The sequence below is a fragment of the Heteronotia binoei genome, chromosome 4, assembly GCF_032191835.1.
Source record: "Heteronotia binoei isolate CCM8104 ecotype False Entrance Well chromosome 4, APGP_CSIRO_Hbin_v1, whole genome shotgun sequence".
NCBI lineage: Eukaryota > Metazoa > Chordata > Lepidosauria > Squamata > Gekkonidae > Heteronotia > Heteronotia binoei.
The window spans coordinates 88,960,394-88,980,268 of record NC_083226.1 but is presented as its reverse complement, the minus strand read 5'-3'; the positions used below and the strand labels follow the sequence as shown (position 1 = coordinate 88,980,268).

The window sequence follows — 19,875 nt, the reverse complement described above, 5'->3', positions numbered from 1 at the left end:
TTATTTGGTGATTAGGGTGGCCTTTTCACATATTATGTTGATTTTGTGTTCTGCATGTAGGTACTTCAAATGTAATTCTTATATTTGGGGATCAGGTAGCCGGACTTTCCCCTCACACAAGTTACAACTCTCAAGAGCAGGAAAAAACTGTATTTCAAAATGTGGTAGAATGTAAATTAAAATGATTTTTTAAAACTGTGTGACACTTCCACAACATTCTTTGTCTAACCCTAACACACACACCCATGTTAAATTAACAGTTTTAGACTTATTTCTGAACAATACAGAGCTTTGGAATATGATGTTCTGTCACCCATCCACCAAAGGAGGAATGAAACTGTTCAGATTATTCCCACTGTAGTTTGGTCAGACCATTCCAAGTTGCTCCTGCATAACATCAACAACTCATTCTGAAGAGATGTCTCCAGTTTACAATCTTGAGGCAAGTTCAGCGGTCTCACAGAATTTGCATTAGGGCATGAATGAAGATTTGTTCCAATACTTTCCAATTATGGAAAAGGAAGGCAGTGGAGCTGAATCCCACCACTTTACACTTTACTATCTGAGGGTTCAAATAAAAGGAAAAACCCAGCCTTGAAAGTGGGATCGGCCAAGCCACCCAAGCAACTGTGAGGGAGCAGACCAAGGATGCAATCAGTGTTCTAGTTTGCTCCTAGCCACTGGTGGTGCAAGAGGGAATGGCTGTTGTCTCCTTGACCCATGCCACCACTGGACAGGTCCAAGCCAAATTTCTGTACCATGACCTTAGTGGGGCATACTGGACCCAGCTGATAGCACAAAAAAAGGTTGGCCCTGTTTGGGTTCTTATAACCAGCCCTGGGGTTTTTTGTCCCTGCCTTGGCTTCACAGGTTGAAGTACCTTGCCTGAGCTCTTCAAGCCCATTTCTCTTCCCCCTTCACTAACAGAGCCAGTAAAAAGTGCCTACTTTTGGATTTCTACAGAACTGTACTCTAAAATCACAGCTGCAAGTTTGTCTTTCAGACATCTGAATGCAAAGTACTGGATGAACTTTCTTTTTCCCTATGAAAGTTTGAACCAATTTTGATTGGACATAGCTGCAGTGCTGCAGGATTATCTTGGAATGTTACATCACCCCCCCTTTCTTAAATGAAACAAATACTTACTAATGTCCAAAAGAGGTAAATTGTGAAGAGTGCGACAGTGAGTGCAATGAGGCCAACGGCTTCTAGTCTACTACTAAAGTGCAGATGGTCCACTGCTCCCCGCAGACACAACCAGCCAGAGATGGTAGCCAGTGGAGTTATAAACAAGAAGCACACCATATCCCCAAATAGTGTCCGTTTCTCGTGCTGTGGGCCTGGGTTTCTTAGCCACTGTAGAAAGAATTGACACACAATAAGTTGCAGCAAAGATGGAGGGTTTCAACTGAATACTCAGACTTCTTGACATAAAAGGGCAGAACCTGCAATATTTCATTTTGTTTTAATTTCATTCTCTGTTCTATTGGCTGGGAACTCCCTCCCCCCGCATTTGTTTAATGCTCCAGAAGCCTGAGTATAGAAGAAAAATGGTTCCAGTAAAATGGATGCACCTAAGATCATGGGGGGTGGGGGAGGGAACCAAGAAAAAAGATGTTTCATTAGCTGAAACAGTGCATGTTTCCTTTGGTGGTCTATGAGGATGTTAACAGTAAATGTCTCTTAAATTGCTTCATATTTTACAATAATGTTCAATACCAATTATTCTAATGCTGTTAAATAAAATTATAAATACAAATGTCAAAAATGCAAGGAATTTACACCTAAACTTTAGGTTGTTTCCAGCTTTTTCTGGTAACTAGTTCTATTTATTTACCATCTGTAGTGATACTTGTTTATTGCCTGTATATACAGTGCATACTTGTAATCAGAGTTAGACAAGGAGGGAAAAGCAGAGAAGAGCCAAACCTTCAAACACCATTTGATTTTGCTATTCACAACTAGGCTACTCCTACTCTTAGTGTTTTAAATGGAAAAATACAATCCTTAAGAAACCCTTTCCATATATTAATCACAAATAAAAGCACAAGGAGCCTAGTTTTGATTTCGCAAAACAGGGCAGGAGTTGAAAGGACAAATCTTTCTGTATAGCTCCAATCCAAATTGCAATCGCATACCTTTTACAGACTAATGGAGCCATGATCTTCATCGCAACTGTTTTGGCTTGATAAATAACAGGAATTCAAGACAAACTTAGGTCATGTATTGAGGGCAGTTGATGTTTCTTGTGAGAACCAATAACTATCAAAAACATTTGTCACAAAGATTGTTTTGGACTTTTACAACTGTAGATATGTGGGTAGGCTAAACACTTTGTGTTTATGGTCTGCGGAAGAATGAAAATAAGTATTAGCGGTATACTAATAATGTACTGCTATACATAATATATGTTCTATTGCATTTCTTATGCTTCTGCAAAAGGCTCCACAAACTCTTCTACAACCTTTTGCATAAACAGTGTTGTTTTTTTTAAATTAGTTTCCCTTTTCAACCCAACATGAGTGTAAAATAGTCCTTCAGTGATCAGAAGTCATCCTCTGCATGCTAGTTAAGTGGAACCTTAAACGCCAGTCTCATATCATACTGCAGATCTTGGCATTTATAATGCCAGGTCTAAACTCATAACAGTAGCTGTCTTCTGCTTGAAGCCTACCAGGTAGTATAAGCACAGATTATTCAACTACTATCCTCAAGCATCAAATACTACTGAAGTAAAAATGATCCTTGCAAAACCATAGATAATTAGCAGACATCCAGTGATTTCAAGCTATTGTGCTCATTAAGTTCATTTTAAAAGTTGGACAAATATGCCAGATGCTTAATCACTAGAATTTCCAGTATGGCAAAGACCCATCTTTTTGTCTTTACAACATGAAAATTTTAATTCTGTGTGACAGTGTTGGAACATCCTAGAGTCTTATCATTTGTTGATACTGCAGCTGCATGTTCTTCAGCATTTCCAATTCATTCCTGAACCTCAGTCAGTGATGTCCTACCAACACCAGGATAGTATTAGTGTAGCTAGTTAGCTTAGCGCAAATCTACCCATCTAAGCAAGGATGTAGCTAGTTAGCTAAGAGCAACTCCACCCATCCCCACCACCAATCCTAGAACACATATGCTCCAGGCCAGCTCTTTGTGGAAGCTACCAATCAATGTATATTGGTCTGCCATCTTGATGTCACTCTGCCCCCCCGCCCACTCAACAGAATAAAGGATGGGACAAAGGAAACAGTGTGCCATCCACTGTTGAGAGGGCCAGGATACCAAGTAGGAACAATTAAGCTACCATACTGTGCTTCAGACCCTCCCAAACATACTACAGAGAAGCATGAACTTAATAAGCACAATAGCTTGAAATCACTGGATGTCTGCTAAAACACCTAACAATTCAGCAAAAACATATAGATGACACACAAGTATACAGCTTAATGTCCTTCCTTGGTGAGCAGAGGAGGAAGGAAAAGCCAGGCTAAATGGAATCCATTGCTTTCCTCAACCATACGCTTGGCAAAATATCTCTGTCTTGCAGGGTTTGCAGAACTGCACTGAGTCCCACAGGGCCTGGATATCATTCAGCAGGGAGTTCCGCCAAGTAGGTTGAGAACTATGGTTGAGAACAGGCACATACTTTTTGGGTCAGGAATCACCAGTAAGCTTCTTTCCTAAGCAAAGTGCTCTTTGGGGGATATACCATGAATAGAAACACTGGTCCCAGACTATGTAGGGCTTTCAAGGTCAATACCAGCACCTTGAATCTAATCTGGCATTCAATCTGGAGCCAGTGCAGATGGCGAAGCACTGGCTGAATGTGGGCTGTCAATGGAGTTCTTGTTAGAACCCACACTGCTGCATTCTGGACCAGTTGTAATTTCCAGGTCAGTCTCAAAGGGTAGTCCTGTATAGAGTGAGTTACAGTAGTATAACCTGGAGGTGACCTTTGCATGGATCACTGTGGCTAGGTCAGGGCAAGACAGGAAGGCAGCCAGCTGTCTAATTTAGCATAGCTGGGGGAAAAATTCTAGTCTAACAACATTTGTGATCTGGGTCTTCATTGATAAGGAGACACCTAGAAACACACCCAGGCTCTTGACAGTTGGCACACTATCAAGAGCCAGAAGCCGACACCTGAGCCCTGCATCCCCCCTGCTCATTCACAAAACTTCCTTCTTAACTGGATTCAGTCTCAGCCAACTCTGTTGCAATCATCCAACCACAACTTCTAGTTTCTCAGCCAAAACAGCTGGGGCAATATCTGGCTATCCATCCATCAACAGATATAGCGGGGTGTCAGTTGGGCAATGGGGCACGTATAACACTGGAGAGAGGATTGCCTTTTAAGAGACCCCACATACCAGTGGGAGTTGTGGTGATACCCTCTCTCCCCAACCGTGGAGAAATGAGCCAAGCCACTTCAAGGCTGTCTCACGAACTCCTATGTTGGCAAGGCAGTGGGTCAACAAGTCATGGTCATGAAAGGGACAAGCTGTAGAAGGAAATGGTACAATCATCTCTCTTCTTGGTAAGCAGAAGGTACCAGGTTCAATCCCCGGCATCTCCAACTAAAAAGGGTTCAGGCAAATAGGTATGAAAAACTTCAGCTTGAGACCCTGGAGAGCCACTGCCAGTCTGAGTAGACAATACTGATGGACCAAGGGTCTGATTCAGTATAAGGCAGCTTCATATGTTCATATGTTCTTGTGTAAGAGGAAGGTGAAACAGCTAGATTCAATCCAATGTTTTTACACACAGTTTTTCAAACCCACCATGGTATAGTGGTTAAGTGTTCTATTAGAATCTGGGAGACCCCAGGTTGGAATCCCACTGCCATGGAAGCTCACTTGGGGTACTTTCACACATGCTGAATAATGTACTTTCAATGCACTTTAGCAATCATTTGCAAGTAGATTCTGCCATTTCACACAGTAAAAATTTAGTTGTAAACGTGCATTATTTGGGACAGTCATTCTTTCAGCTTTCCCATCCTTATAGTGGAGAGGAGAATGATGTTGTAAACTGTCTTCAGGCCTCATTGGAGAGAAAAACAGAGTATAAAAATCAAAACAAATAACTGCACACTTATGACTTGCACATTATCAGACATCATTCCTCAAATGTGTGTTTCTCTTTTGTGGGGCTATTGAATCATACCCATTATCAGGGCTTTTTTTGAGCAGGAATGCATAGGAATGCAGTTCCTGCTGGCGTGGTGCCAGGGTTGTGGCCTAATATGCAAACTAGTTTATGTCGGGATTTTTCTACAAAAAGCCCTGTGCATAACAATGGTGATGTCACAGGGTGTGGCCTAATATGCAAATGAGTTCCTGCTGGACTTTTTCTACAAACACTGTCCATTATACAGATCTTCATGTGGGTTGTTTTTTTTTAAATCTTTAGATGCTGTGCTGCTAAAGTCTGGGAAAGCCTGCAAAGCTATTCCTACCACAGGTACCCTACCATCTTGTGATCATTTCAGTGCTTTCAAAGATATGTGTTTTTATAATCTGAAAAGCAGCTCAGAATTGTAAGATGCCATGCTAGTCACTGTCCCCAACAAAGAACTTCTGTTGGCACTAGCAATGATTTTTTACTTGTATATAAAGCCAATAGAAAACTATCTATACAAAAGATGTACCATAAGTTCACCTTCATCATCCTATTTAGTATGTAGCATACACCAACAATAATGCAGCTATCTTTGACAAATAATTTAGCATGAATAAAAATACAGCTTTTAGGTTCAAATAAAGCCATTCTATGTTCACATAATTCCAGTGATATTTTCTGCATATAAAGGGTTGCATCCAAATCCATGCTTTTGCAGTTGGATAGGGGAAAGTCACAATTTTGAAGTAATTTGAAAAGGGAGGAACCCCCACAAGGAATAAATAAAAGGCTATTGTTACTATGAGACTTTTATTCAGACTAATTACATTTATGATTCTCTGTTTGATGAAGCACAAACACACACACAAAACCTTACAGGAAGTGTCAGATGAACCACTGACAGCATCCCCCTCTGAAACAAACCACAGCTGCAGATTGTGCAAAACTGCCATGAAAAAGATGGTTTTCAGCCTAATTGCTTCACCATGAGAAAGATGGTTTTCATACATAACACAGAAAGCACCTTCTGTGCCTTTCACCTACCGATGCTACCCTGTGTGAGCACTGCTATTGTTGTGGGATGACTACATTCACATCACAGTGAAATCCTAAGCAGAGTTGTACCCTTCTAAACCCATGGACTTCAATGGATTTAGAAGGGTATATCTCTGTTTAGGATTGTGCTGTTAATTAGTCTTTGCATGATCACTGCACATGACTTGAAGATGAACCTTGTAAATTGTGTTCTCCCACCTTGCCTCTGAGGTGTTGTGGGAGCTCCAAGCATTCTGAGCTGTGAGGTACATTAATCTCTTGAAGTTACAGTCAAAAGCTGATGGAGTAACATATGCAATGCCAATTATTTTAAAGGACTATTTAGAGGCCATTTCTAAACTATGACTAACAAGGCCTTGCCAACTCCTTTTAGACTTTGGGGGGGGGGAGTGACTTTGCAAAAGGCATACTTCTGCCACCTCAATGTTAGTTAAACTGTTTGACAGGACAGTTGGGGCAAAGCCTTTTTTTGGTTTTAAAAAAACCCACAAAGAACAAAGGAGATAGTATTACATTCAAGCACAGTTTGGTTACCGATCTTGAGCACTTTATGTGAAGCTGAAGGGTTCTAATTGGCAGAGGTCTCTCTTTTACTGAGAAAATACTGCTGAGGGTAGCAGCTGGATGAGGGGGCTGGGGTAAATCCCCCATTATAGCCAGGTCGCTACTAGGATGATTGATTGCAACCTACACCTTGTTCAATTTCCATGAATCCTTGTAATGAGAAACTGTAAGATGACCGAGAGGAACTGAAAGTGCACTCTGCAAAGGGGAAGAAACACTTCTTTCAAAGGGTGACTCCTGTCAAGGAGTTGGAGAGGAAAGAGCTTACTTAAAAGGTGACCTATGAGCATTAGATGATGAGCACCTGGACTTGTCATTGATTTCTCTGGGAACTGCAGGTGCAGGTAAAAGTACAATTTGCTGGGAACTACTTTCAGCAGAAGTGGAAATGAATGTAGCAGTTTTGACCCCTTGTTTCCAGTTTTCCTTTATTCATATGGGGCTCCTCAAGTTGCCTTTGCCACTGAACACTGCAGTGGTGACAAATGCTGTCTTTCCCCACCAAATGCTTTTGTGCTTCTCTCAGGACTCTGAGAAGCCAGACTTTCTATTTCTTTTTTTAAAGCCCTGCAGTTGTTCAGTAAACCTTGAAAATAGAATCAAAGATCTTATAATACAGATGTAAGTTCAGAAAGATCTAGACATTCAGAGTGAGTCTTACTTTGAGCTTGGAAGAGTGCCTAGTACTTTCCTCACTATCTGATGAGGCTTCTGGTCTACAGGCTACATTGCAGAAATGGTTCCGAAAGAAGTATATAGAAGTTGCTCTTCCTAACAGCCATTTATATCATAAGCACTGCAGACTCAAACACACAAACAGACAAATGTCACAGGTGCACAACTGGACTCACATTCAGACATACAGTGAGGGAACTGTCCTTAAAAAGCTCTTGTTTGTTTGGTGTTGTGAGGGATGAGAAAGAGCTTCTGATTTTCCTTCTGGCCTGTTTTTACCAGCAGGAACCGCAAGTGGGGGAGAAGCTTTAGCTCCCTTTTTCTGGATCTATGTGACCTAGGAAGGTCACATAGAGTCAGAGAAAAGGGGTGAAAAGCAACCCCTGCTGCAGTGGCATACCAGGGGCAGGGAAGTAGGGGCAGTCTGCCTTGAGTGCGGGACATAAGGGGGTGCATTGGCTGTACAAAATTTTGCGATTAAAACACTGCATAAATATGCTTACACCTTTCAAAATGTTTATTGAAACCTTTAAAAATTACATCATGTTTACACAGTGTTTACTCATTTTTTGTCTAAGAAGTCAAAACTCCATAGTAAGAAACTGAGATACACACCTGAGAAGGGTGAAGTTGGAACGCCTAAAGTCAGTGCACCTCCACTCGATTCTGGCTCACTGGGGCTGAGGGAGTGAGTGTGGTAGGAAAGGGAGGATCCTGCCTGGATGTAGATATATGGAAAGCTGGCATTCCCAATTAGATGGACCAAGCACTAGTCCATTTGGGCACAGATTGTGGTGCTGGCCAGTGCTCAAGGGAGGAGAAAAAACAGCCCCCAAAGTCATGATCCTCCCCACTCAGGTGCAGCCAGTACACCTCAAAAGCCAAACTGTCTTGCTTGCAGTGGCAGGAAGGAGAAAGCCACCTCTGCAGTCCTCCATGCCCATTTTCTTTTCCACTCTCCAGAGTTGGAAACTTCTCAGGATGATGAAGGAACAGTTTGGAGAGTGCTGAGGAGAAAAGTGGGTAAGTTTGAGCACTCCTGCCACTTTCCCTTCTCACTCTACTAATTTCCTTTAATTTGAACTTGGATTGGCTAAAACCAACAATGGAACTTTATACCCATCCCATTTTACTTTTGTATGTGGTTTGGAAAGCTCCCAGGTTGCAATCATCTGACTGTCACATTGATTTGCCCACAGTAAATGTGTCTTGTAGGATCTGAAAGCTTTGCCTTATGCCCAAGCATTACATGTTGGTCAAAGCCCCTCTAATGCCTCATGCTGGTTTGTTCATCACTCCCTTCTGGTTTCTGATTGCCCCCCAGGATTCTCACTGACTGGGAGGTTTCAGCCTCCCAAACCTGGCAAGGGAATAACTTTTGTGGGCTGTGCACTTAGAACAGCAGAAGTCTTTTCAAACTGTGAGTGATTCACTGAGCGAACTCACTGCCATAGAATGTAGTGATGATGGTCATAAGTTGAGTAGACCAATTAAATGGAAGGAGGATAGGCCTGTTAGTGATAAGGAACCTCCATGCTCTGAGGCAGTGTACCTTAATAAGGGGGAAAGCAAGCTACAGTGGAAGGCTCTTGTCTTTTAGCCCTGGCCTGTGGACTTCCCAGAACCATGTGGCTGGCCACTGTTAAAAACTGAAGCTGGACTCTTAAAAGCTTGGGTTGCTTCTTATACAGTGTTAGGATCAGGACAAATTTTCACTCCAGCTGACTGTGACAAGGCCTGGTGGCTAGCAGAAGACGAAAGGAAGAAGCGTCTGTCTCTGATGGGTCTAACATTTGATGCAGACGTATGGGAGATGCTTGCAGATTGTGAAAGAGAGTGGAAAGAAGAGCAAATAGGAACCAGTTATGAAGTGATGTTGTCACTGCTACCCAGCAAGGCAGCGTCAGCTTCTGACTGGTTTTCCTGAGGACTAGAGGCAATGGAGTGGCTATTCATCTGGGAGATTTGCCAGGATGGAAAACTGGGCTTTAGAAAAGAAAAGTGGGATTTTCTTGCAAGAAACTGGGAGTTTTGCTTGTGTTTTGCTTTAAGGGAAGAATGTGTACTACAGTCAGCTTAAAGCTTGCTTCAAAAAGGGAAATCCTTTTCAAAAATTCCACTGGATTTGGAGGTCAGGCAACATTCATATGTGCCACTGAAAGGACATTTCAGACCTTATGGTGTGAAAATCAAAAAGGCTGTTCTGAATCTGATTTTGTTGGACTTCTAACAGTGCAATCTTAGGAACATTTTCCTGGGAGTAAGCTCATTGAATAGATCTAAGTAGGATTTTGCGTAGACCTGTACTGTAAATCAATTGATAGCTGAGAAGGTTGGTTCACAATTTCATTTCAAACCTTTTCATATTTAGACAAAGTGACTTCAGTCTGAAAGTCTCTAACTTCATTTCCAATCCCTCTTTCGCCAAAAAAGCATTAGATTGAAAGAAAAGGGGCTAACCCAACCTGTTTATCACAATAAAAGGGAAGTTACAGGCGTCAGTGTAAGGGAGGTATTTTTTTTTAATTATTATTTTGCAGCACAAGTTAAGCGAGATGCTGAGTCTGTGCAAAACCATGATAGAAACTCTTTGTCTTCCCAATGTTACATTTGTCTAAGAAACAAGGAAATGGTAATGATGCTTATCAGCAGTCTTCCAGAAGGCCTCTATTGGTGTCCTTAGTGAGAAGAGGCGAAAAGTCTAGCAAACTGAGAGCCAGTTTGGTGTAATGGTTAAGTGTGTGGACTCTTATCTGGGAGAACTGAGTTTGATTCCCCACTCCTCCACTTGCACCTGCTGGGATGGCCTTGGGTCAGTCATAGCTATCACAGAGGTTATCCTTGAAAGGGCAGCTGCTATGAGAGTCCTCTCAGCCTCACACACTTCACAGGGTGTCTGTTTTGGGGGAGGAAGGTAAAGGAGATTATGAGCCGCTCTGAGTGGAGGGCAGAATATAAATCCAATGTCGTTGTTGTCTTCTTCTAGCAGGCTGGTGAATGGTAACATGGTTTTTGGCCCTTTAGACACTGTGCCATGGAAAATGTGCCCCCCCCCATTAAAATTGGCTGCTGCTTTTTTGAGGGTGGGGTGGAGTGTGATAGGGCCCTTTGAAACCATTCAGACAAGCCCCATGTTGCACTCCAAGGAGTAGCATTCCTCAGACAGGAGAGAGGAACAAACAGTCCTCCTTTGAGCAGCCAAAAAAGTCATTCACCACCATAGACCTCTGGGACTTCACTGAGACAGACTGTACATTGTGCAGTACATTGTGTACATTGTGCCTCTATGTGCATGGAGGTGTCACATATTCTGGGAATCTCTTTAATATCCTGTTCCTCACTCACCTTATCTGTCATAACAGTGGACTTTCATGAATCTGGTGATGCTGGAATTCTAGTGGGATCCTGCCTCCTTTCTTTCAGTGACCACACACCAGTGTGACAATTCTTTCCCCTTTCCTCTTGGGCCTGGTTGAGGAACAGAAAGCTTCAGGCAGGACTCACAAGGGAAAGCAACAGTGCCCTCCTCTGACTTCAACAGAAGAAAAGAAATACAGCCCAATTTGATTGATGGGCACTATACTGAGGGATTGAGTATAAAATGCATTCCTATCCCATCCACGGCCTATCAAAAGTAAAACCCCACAAAATCATCTGAACATGTAAGAAAAAAATTATACATATACTTACTGCATTTCAATAAAGTAAAAAAAAAAATTGGCCACCCTAATATAACATACAGTATGCCACAGAAGTGAGTACACCCCCTCACATTTTGTAAATATTTAAGTATATCTTTTCATGTGACAACACTGAAGAAATGACACTTGGCTACAATGTAAAGTAATGAGTCTACAGCTTGTATAACAGTGTAAATGTGCTGTCCCCTCAAAATTACGCAACACACAGCCATTAACGTCTAAACTGCTGGCGACAAAACTGAGTACAACCCTAAGTGATAATGTCCAAATAGGGCCCAAAGTGTCAATATTTTGTGTGGCCACCATTATTTTCCAGTACTGCCTTAACCCTCTTGGGCACAGAGTTCACCAGAGCTTCACAGGTTGCCACTGGAGTCCTCTTCCACTCCTCTATGACGAGGTCACGTAGCTGGTGGATGTTAGAGACCTTGTGCACCTCCACCTTTCATTTCAGGATGCCCCACAGATGCTCAATAGGGTTTAGGTCTGAAATGGAAGGTGGAGGTGCACGAGGTCTCTAACATCCACCAGCTACGTGACTTCATCATGGAGGAGTGGAAGAGGACTCCAGTGGCAACCTGTGAAGCTCTGGTGACCTCTCTGCCCAAGAGGGTTAAGGCAATGCTGGAAAATAATGGTGGCCACACAAAATATTGACACTATGGTTCCCATTTGGACATTATCACTTAGGGGTGTACTCACTTTTGTTGCCAGCAGTTTATACATTAATGGCTGTGTGTTGCATAATTTTGGGAGGACAGCACATTTACACTGTTATACAAGCTGTAGACTCACTACTTTACATTGTAGCCAAGTGTCATTTCTTCAGTGTTGTCACATGAAAAGATATATTTAAATATTTACAAAATGTGAGGGGGTGTACTCACTTCTGTGACATACTGTATACTATGCAATATTTATTCTGATATATTTGTTTTTAAGCTAGTTTCCAGTCCTTTGTTGTTGGAAACGGCATTGTAAATCTGCTTTAAAGCTGAAAGAGTCAAGCCAGCAGATCCTTTCATGGAAACAAAATGATCGCTGTAAAGTGCTGAGTGGGCCATTTGATGCAGATGTATGGGAGATGCTTGCAGGCTGTGAAAGACTCTTGTCTGGAAATAAAGGCCTTTGGTGCATATATAGACATTACCATGACCAGGGGGAAAAAATAACCCAGAGAAAAAGTCAGTGAGTGGATGGCTGATAAAAAACAAAAGAGAACAGTAATATTAGTAACTATGCTCCATTTATCCAAAAAAAGTCTAGACACATTTACTTCTTTCTACTCAACCCAACAAATGTACTTCTATATATAAGCTGCTGAAATGTGTGCAAGATTACATGAACTTGCTTTACACAGTCTTTATTAGTGAGACTGTCATTTGTGAATGTTATTTGTCCATGACACAGGACAATTATTACATCATCACGACTCAGATGTAAGTTTCTTCCATCATTGGAATCCTTGTGACTTAATAATTGCATCTTTGAAACTCACTGAATTCTGACACATTGATAGATCGTTTTCTTGTTTTCTTGTTTTAACTGCTGTAAACTATTTAATGTATTTTAATATTCATTAATCTTATTGTTAGAATTTTATGTTGTGAGCCGCCCTGAGCCACCTTGGTGGGGAGGGCGGGATATAAATAGAATAAAATGAAAATGACAAGATATTGTAGAAATCACTGTTCCAATTTCTGTTTCACTTGCTCTGGTATTTCAGTGATCTGAATTCATATAGAACATTCTTTCCTTCATTTGAAAGAATGGGATGCAACTCTCTCTTTTAGATGTCTATTTGCATAGCCAACAGGAGTGAGCATCTCTGCAGGAAAGACCACCATTCTTATGCAGCCTTATTTCAGAGCAGAAGCAAATGTCAAGCAATCATTTGCTTTAGCTGGATTAAATGGGACTCTTGACCTCCTTTGGATGAACAATTAACATATAGTCAACCAATTTCCTGAGACCCATCACATATGCAAGCTAGCCCTACAATCTAAGAGCTGTTTCCAGCAGCCAATGATTTAATTCCCTGGAGGATTTTAAATCCATCATTTATCTATTAAGTAGCGATAGAAATGATCCAGAGCTAGTCAAAATACTTGGATTTTAAGTAAATTAAATACCCAATTCTATCTTTACTCAGAACTAAGCTGCACTTATTTTAGTGCTCTTACATTTTTGCTAAATATGTTAACAATTGCATACATGATCCTAAGTAAGGGGCTTGCACTTAGAATTGTTGAACTGCAGCTTGTCTCATGCATGTTTATTTGGAAACAAATCCTACTATTCTGTTCACAACCCAAGTAATTGTGCACAGGAATTCATCCTGAATGTACAACCTCTTGGGGACTAAATCCCATTGAAATTAGTGGAATTTACTTTCAAGTAAAACATACACACAATGGGGCTCTAAGTCTCACAACTGGAAATTAGCAAAGTCTCAGTGAATTAGTAGGCTGGAGCTGAAATACATGGACAGATTTGTGGACTGAGCTGTAAAGAAACACATGGAACAACTCTAGGGTTCTTGGGCAATTCACAGCAGCAGACGCAGTCTATCAAATGTATGGGAACTTAAGACAGGGCTCTTGGGCTCACCAATGTGCAACAACAGTAGTATATATTGCTGATAGTTAAAGGTCACAGTTAAAGACTATTCAGCTTATGTTAAGAAAAGGCTACACCCTGGGATCAATAGCCAGATTTTATCTTAAACTGGTTTATGTTCTACATGTGAGATAATGCTGAATAAAGATTGCTTTTAGTGAATATATAATAAGATGGATGCATCACTTTTTAAAAAAAGGCCACGGCATGGTGCAATTCCGTGGACATCTGGAGTGAGATGAAAACAGACAACATGAACTGGGCGGAAAGAGGACAGTGTAAACTATATGTAAACTATGACCGACAGAAATATAGCACCTATTTCTACCTACTTTATATTTTTATATCTTTTAATCTCCTATTCTCTTATTTTTATATTTTTAAACTTTATTAATTCATGTAATTGTATTATTTAAACCATTGCTGTCTATTTTAACCGAATCATGCTTGTCATGTCTGTGAGCCGCCCTGAGCCCGCCTTCTGGTGGGGGAGGGCGGGATATAAAAATAAAATTTGCTTTGCTTTGCTTTGCTTTGCTTTAGAAGGAAGAAACGGATGGACACTGAGATGCCAAGGCAGGCAAAAGAAGGCAGATAGGAATGTTTATGGTGCAGCAGCATCTAAAGCCAAGTTATGTCAAACATCAGATTGTGTTTCAGTCCAAACAGCTGTCTCTGAATCCCCATGCTGCTGCAGAGTATGGGATATGGATACCCTGCCATCTGATCCGTGATGCCTAACATAGATGTCTATTGCTTCATAATTATTAGAAAATGCTGCACATAACCTTTCTTTCTAGAATCACAAGGGCTGTAAATTTACCACTGTGCTTAGGATACAATCTATATTTACCACCATTTCCTATGACAACTTCCCTTAGACCAGCTAGATGATATTAAAAAAAAACAGCAGATAAAGTAGCTGTCTGGAGTACTTCTCAATTACAACAGGCTTCCACCTGTTGCTTCTAATGAACACAATTCTGCCACAACTGCTCAAGCTCTATTAAAATACACCTGACTTAATTTAAAAGGGGCTTATGATGAGATGTTCCCATAGATTTCATCCATTAACAAGCAAAGTTTTTTTTTTTAAACATTTATTTAAGCAGGGCTGGCACTTCCTGTATTGTATGTGATCTAGTGCTTGGATTTATCTTGCACAGCATCCTTTATGAGATGGAATTTAGCTAAGTTTCTACAGAAGCTTCATCTTGATTCTACAACAGTACTGGTTCGGTTCTTTGTAACCGCAAATCCATTAACAAGTAAATCTTAAGCATTTCTGACATTATCTCCCAGCTGAACTGATGTCACATTGCAGAGGCACGAGCATAACATGACTTGCAATGGGGAGAGACGCTGGCTCAGTGATAGAGCATCTGCTTTGTAAGCAGAAGGTCCCAGGTTCAATCCCTGGCATCTCCAAAAAAGGGTCCAGGCAAATAGGTGTGAAAAACCTCAGCTTGAGACCCTGGAGAGCAACTGCCAGTCTGAGTAGACAATACTGACTTTGATGGACCAAGGGTCTGATTCATATAAGGCAGCTTCATATGTTCAATAATGTACTGACGTGGCTGTTAATATTCTGCACCCCAACCCTGACTTAACCTTGACGTTTTTATAATCCTTTCCCATGAAGACCTCTCTATAGCATCAGGATTTTAATGTTCTTAAGGAGTGATTTTGGAACAAAGACAGATAACATAAAAGGATTATATTGAAGGCCAGATCAAGAGGAACAGAGAATTGCGATGACTTCCGGGGGAGAAAAATGTCGAGCTGAGCTGCTTCTCATAACGGGAGCAGGCTGGAACTTCTGTTCGGGATAGTGGAAGGCAAATTAATGCCTACTGCCTACTTTTCTCAGTCAGAGATTAGTCCAAGATATGCACAGGAAACTTTGAGGAGATTTACCTTGGCTAAAAGGGAGTCCCGGGAAGGGGGGGCTCCTTTGAGGGGTCTCCAGGAAGTGTTGCATTTTCATCATCTGCAGAAGTTTTCAGAGTCATTTATTTGACATAAGCTCGACAGAATCCTAACCTTCTTGGACATTGCTAAACATCTACAGTTACGCAAGACAGGTGGGAACGTGGATAATTGGAAGAGAAGGTTACAGATTACTATCTTTCATTCTGGGACTATTTACAGCTTAACAGAATAAATTTAAAAGGTGGGAAATGAAAATCTAGAAAGTTTGGAAGAAGAAGGGAGGAAGAGCTGAAATTTGGACTTTGTAAATATAAAGGATAGTGCTAAAAAGTGGAAAGGAATTTACTGTTTGGTATACTTGCGGTTTTGAAAAAAGAGCACCATCGTCACAGACCTGCAGCATATTCAAGCAATAAAGGAAGTACGTCAAGTATCATGAGATCTCCTTACCAGGATGAATGAGATTTGGTGGCAAGTAAAGCAGGAAGTAGTGGATGGAAAACCTACTCTTGGAATATAACACCATTGAGAAACATCGGCAGCCATTGCTTGGAGGTTAAAATTAAAATAATGTTTTTAAAGTGTTTGGGACATTAAAAATTGTTGGAATTAATTGAAAAGAGGATAAGAAGATAAATATTATTGCACATAATATTTGTGTGGACTTTAGATGTTTTTAAAAGGGGAAAAAATTGTAAGGAGCAGTAAAAAGTCACGACCGCCATTTTGAAAGATTTAAAAACTTTAAAAATAAATATCTTGACTTTGGGAGCTCTGAGGACGGCGAAATTAGGCTTGCTATAAAAGGCAAATCCTATTCTTTTGAATCTGATAGTTGAAGTTGAAACTGGTGAGGTCCAAATTTTCACTGTTTTTTAAATGTCTGAACACAAGCAACCCCGTACTAGGGCTACGTCATTGGATAAAATGCAGGACCAATTAGAGGCAACGGAGGCCAGAATGATGAGAGGTATGAGAGAGATGATAACTGAATCAAAAAAAGAAATTATTGAAGAGATTAAAAAAGATATGGAAGATCTCAGAAAGGAAACAGAGGAAACATCTAAGAAAGTGCAGGAGGTAGAAGGTAGAATGAAAGTATATGATTCCATCTTGTTGAAAATGCAAGAAAAAGTGACAATCCATGACTGCAAATTGATGGAGACTCAGATATGTCTGAAAGGAGTACCTGAAAAGGAAGATGGTGATCTAAAAGACTATATAATAAAAATAATTGCAGAATTTTTAGAGGAAGATCCTGAAGAGACTAAAAACATGTATGACTATATGTATAGAGTGAATTCACTTTATGAAAAATAACTTACCAAGAGATGTGGTCATAAGATTTATGACAAAGGACATGGTGAGGAGGATCATGATTAAAAAATTTGGAAAGACATTGATTGTGGGAGGCAGCAGAGTAAGAATCATGAAGGAGTTGCCAAAGCAAGTGATAAATGATAGAAGAACATATAAAAAACTGACAGAAAAATTAAGAGACAATGGAATAAGGTTCAGATGGATAATACCTGAAGGCTTGAGTTTTGAACTTCAGGGGAAAAGAATTACAATTACAAATGTACAGGAAATGCATAGATTTTATGAAGAAAATAAAGAATTTGCACCATGATGGATTACAAATTATTGTCTTGGAATGTAAGTGGCCTAAATTCACCACAAAAAAAGAAGGGCAACATTTCATTGGATTAAGAAACAAAATTGTAATATAATTTGCTTACAAGAAGTTCATATTAAACAAAAGGATTATAAATTTTTATGGAACAAACAATTGGGAGTAGAATTTTTTTCATTGGCTGAACAGAAGAAAAGGGGAGTGATTTTTTATATTAAACAAGAATTGGAGCCAAAAATAGTGTTTAAGGATAAAGATGGAAGATTTGTAGCAGTAGAAACAATATTAAATGGAAAGATGTTGTTATTGGGACTGTATGTACCAATAATAATAATAATAATAATAATAATAATAATAATAATAATAATAATAATAATAATATTTTATTTTTATCCCGCCCTCCCCACCTCGGCAAGCTCAGGGTGGCTGACAACATTTCATAAAAACATACAATAATAATCAAAACAGTTAAATTTAACAATATAAAACATTGAACTTAACAATTTTAAAAACCAGTCAATACAATTGATACAGTTAATAACTTCATCTGCCAGTACTGATGGAAATTGACGCTAGTTCTGCTAGTACCAGCAGTGCGGTATAGATCTTTAAACCGCATTTGGCGGATCCTTGATTTACGGTCTTCTCTAGCAGTCCGAATGTGCAAGTCTAAAAAGGGAGGTCTTGCAGGCCCTGCGGAACTGGTCAAGGTTCCGCAGGGCCCGCACCTCCTCAGGGAGTTGGTTCCAAAGGGCGGCGGCCGCTATTGAGAAGGCCCGTGCTCTGGTCTTTTGATATCTAATCTCTCTCGGCCCAGGGATAGTCATTAGATTTTTCCCGGTTGACCTCAGTGTTCTCTGGGGTTCATATGGGGAAAGACGGTCCCTCAGGTAGGCGGGTCCTCGGCCATATAAGGCTTTAAAGGTAATGACCAACACTTTGTACTGGACCCGGTATATGATCGGCAGCCAGTGCAGTTCACGCAGCCCCGGCTGTATATGTTCCCATTTCGGGAGTCCCAACAACAGCCTGGCCGCTGCGTTCTGCACTAGCTGCAGTTTCCGAGTCCGGCACAGAGGTAGCCTCAAGTAGAGGGTGTTACAGTAGTCCAATCTTGAGGTGACCTAATGGTGCAAAGGATGCTTTTTTAAAAGACATTATACAACAGCTTGATGAACTGGGTCTGGGATGCTTATAAAGCAGTAATGAGAGGAATGTTGATTACTTTGAATAATAAAGACAAGAGAGTAAAAGAGAAACAGATGTTGGACATTCAAAATGAAATAAAGAAAAAAAAGGGGGAGTTGAGAAAAGGCCAGGGAAAAAGAAAATTATAAGGGAAATTACAATATTACAAACTCAAATGAGACATTTGTTAAATAAAGAAGTGGAATGGAGTTTGAAAAGATTGCAGCAGAAAACCTTTGAGGGAACAAACAAACCGGGAAAGTATTTGGCTTGGCAATTGCAAAAAAGAGGGAAAATAAAATTATTAATAAAATTGTGGTAGATGGAAGAGAAGTGGTTACCCAAGAGGAATAAAAAGAGAATTTTTTAAGTATTATGCCAAATTATTTAAAGGTGTTAAAATAAAGAATGAGAAGATGGATGAATATTTACAAAAGATAAAAATAGAGCCCTTAACTGAAAATATGCAAAAAGTTTTGAATGATCCAATTGAAAGAATAGAAATTGAAGCAGCAATCAACGCAATGAAAAATGGAAAAGCACCTGGGCCAGATGGATATACAACTAAATTTTTTAAAACTTTCAAAGAGGAATTAATACCAAAGTTGCAGAAGTTGATGAATACGATAAGAATAAAAGGAAAAATACCAAACACATGGAAGGAAGCTGTTATTTCGTTGATACCTAAGGAGGATACAGATGTAAAAAAATATAGACCAATTTCGTTATTAAATAATGACTATAAAATATATACAAGAATCTTGGCAGAACGGCTTAAACAACATTTGATAAACTTTATAAAGGAAGATCAAGCAGGTTTTCTTCCCAAAAGGCAAATAAGAGACAATATTAGAACTGTTGTAAATATTGTAGAATATTATGAAAAACATCCAGAAAAAGAGGTTGCATTATTCTTTGCAGATGCAGAGAAAGCATTTGACAATTTAAACTGAGACTTTATGCTTGCAGTAATGGAAAAAATGGAGCTTGGATAAAGCTTTATAAGAATGATAAAAGCAATATATTCTGAACAAAGCGTGAGGTTATGCATAAATGCAGATCTTACAGAAGATATGAAAATCAGCAAAGGTACTAGACAAGGTTGTCCACTTTCACCATTGTTGTTTATAATGACTCTTGAAATATTACTGATGCAGATACAAGAAGAAAAAGATACAGAAGGATTAAGAATAAAAGGATTCACTTACAAATATAGAGCTTTTGCTGATGATATAATGTTTATAAATGAAAACCCCATACAAGTTACACCTCTGTTGTTAGCTAAAATAGAAGAATATGGGGAGTTGGCGGGACTTTGTATTAATAGAGAAAAATCAAAAATTCTGTGTAAAAATATGCAGATAAATAAACAACAAGAAT

The 19,875-nt window shown here is 39.9% G+C and overlaps 1 protein-coding gene and 1 non-coding gene across 2 annotated transcripts in view; one reads left to right on the top strand and one right to left on the bottom strand.

The window, feature by feature from the left end:
- Positions 1-19,875, bottom strand: part of MARCHF3 (membrane associated ring-CH-type finger 3) — a 60,710-nt gene that overhangs the window by 18,222 nt on the left and 22,613 nt on the right. Inside the window, exon 3 of the mRNA XM_060235520.1 lies at positions 1,147-1,356. Coding sequence (XP_060091503.1) covers positions 1,147-1,356 — 210 coding nt within the window. The remainder of the gene's footprint in view (positions 1-1,146; positions 1,357-19,875) is intronic.
- On the top strand, positions 15,096-15,170 carry TRNAT-UGU (transfer RNA threonine (anticodon UGU)). Its single transcript has one exon. It is a non-coding gene; the product is annotated as a tRNA-Thr (tRNA).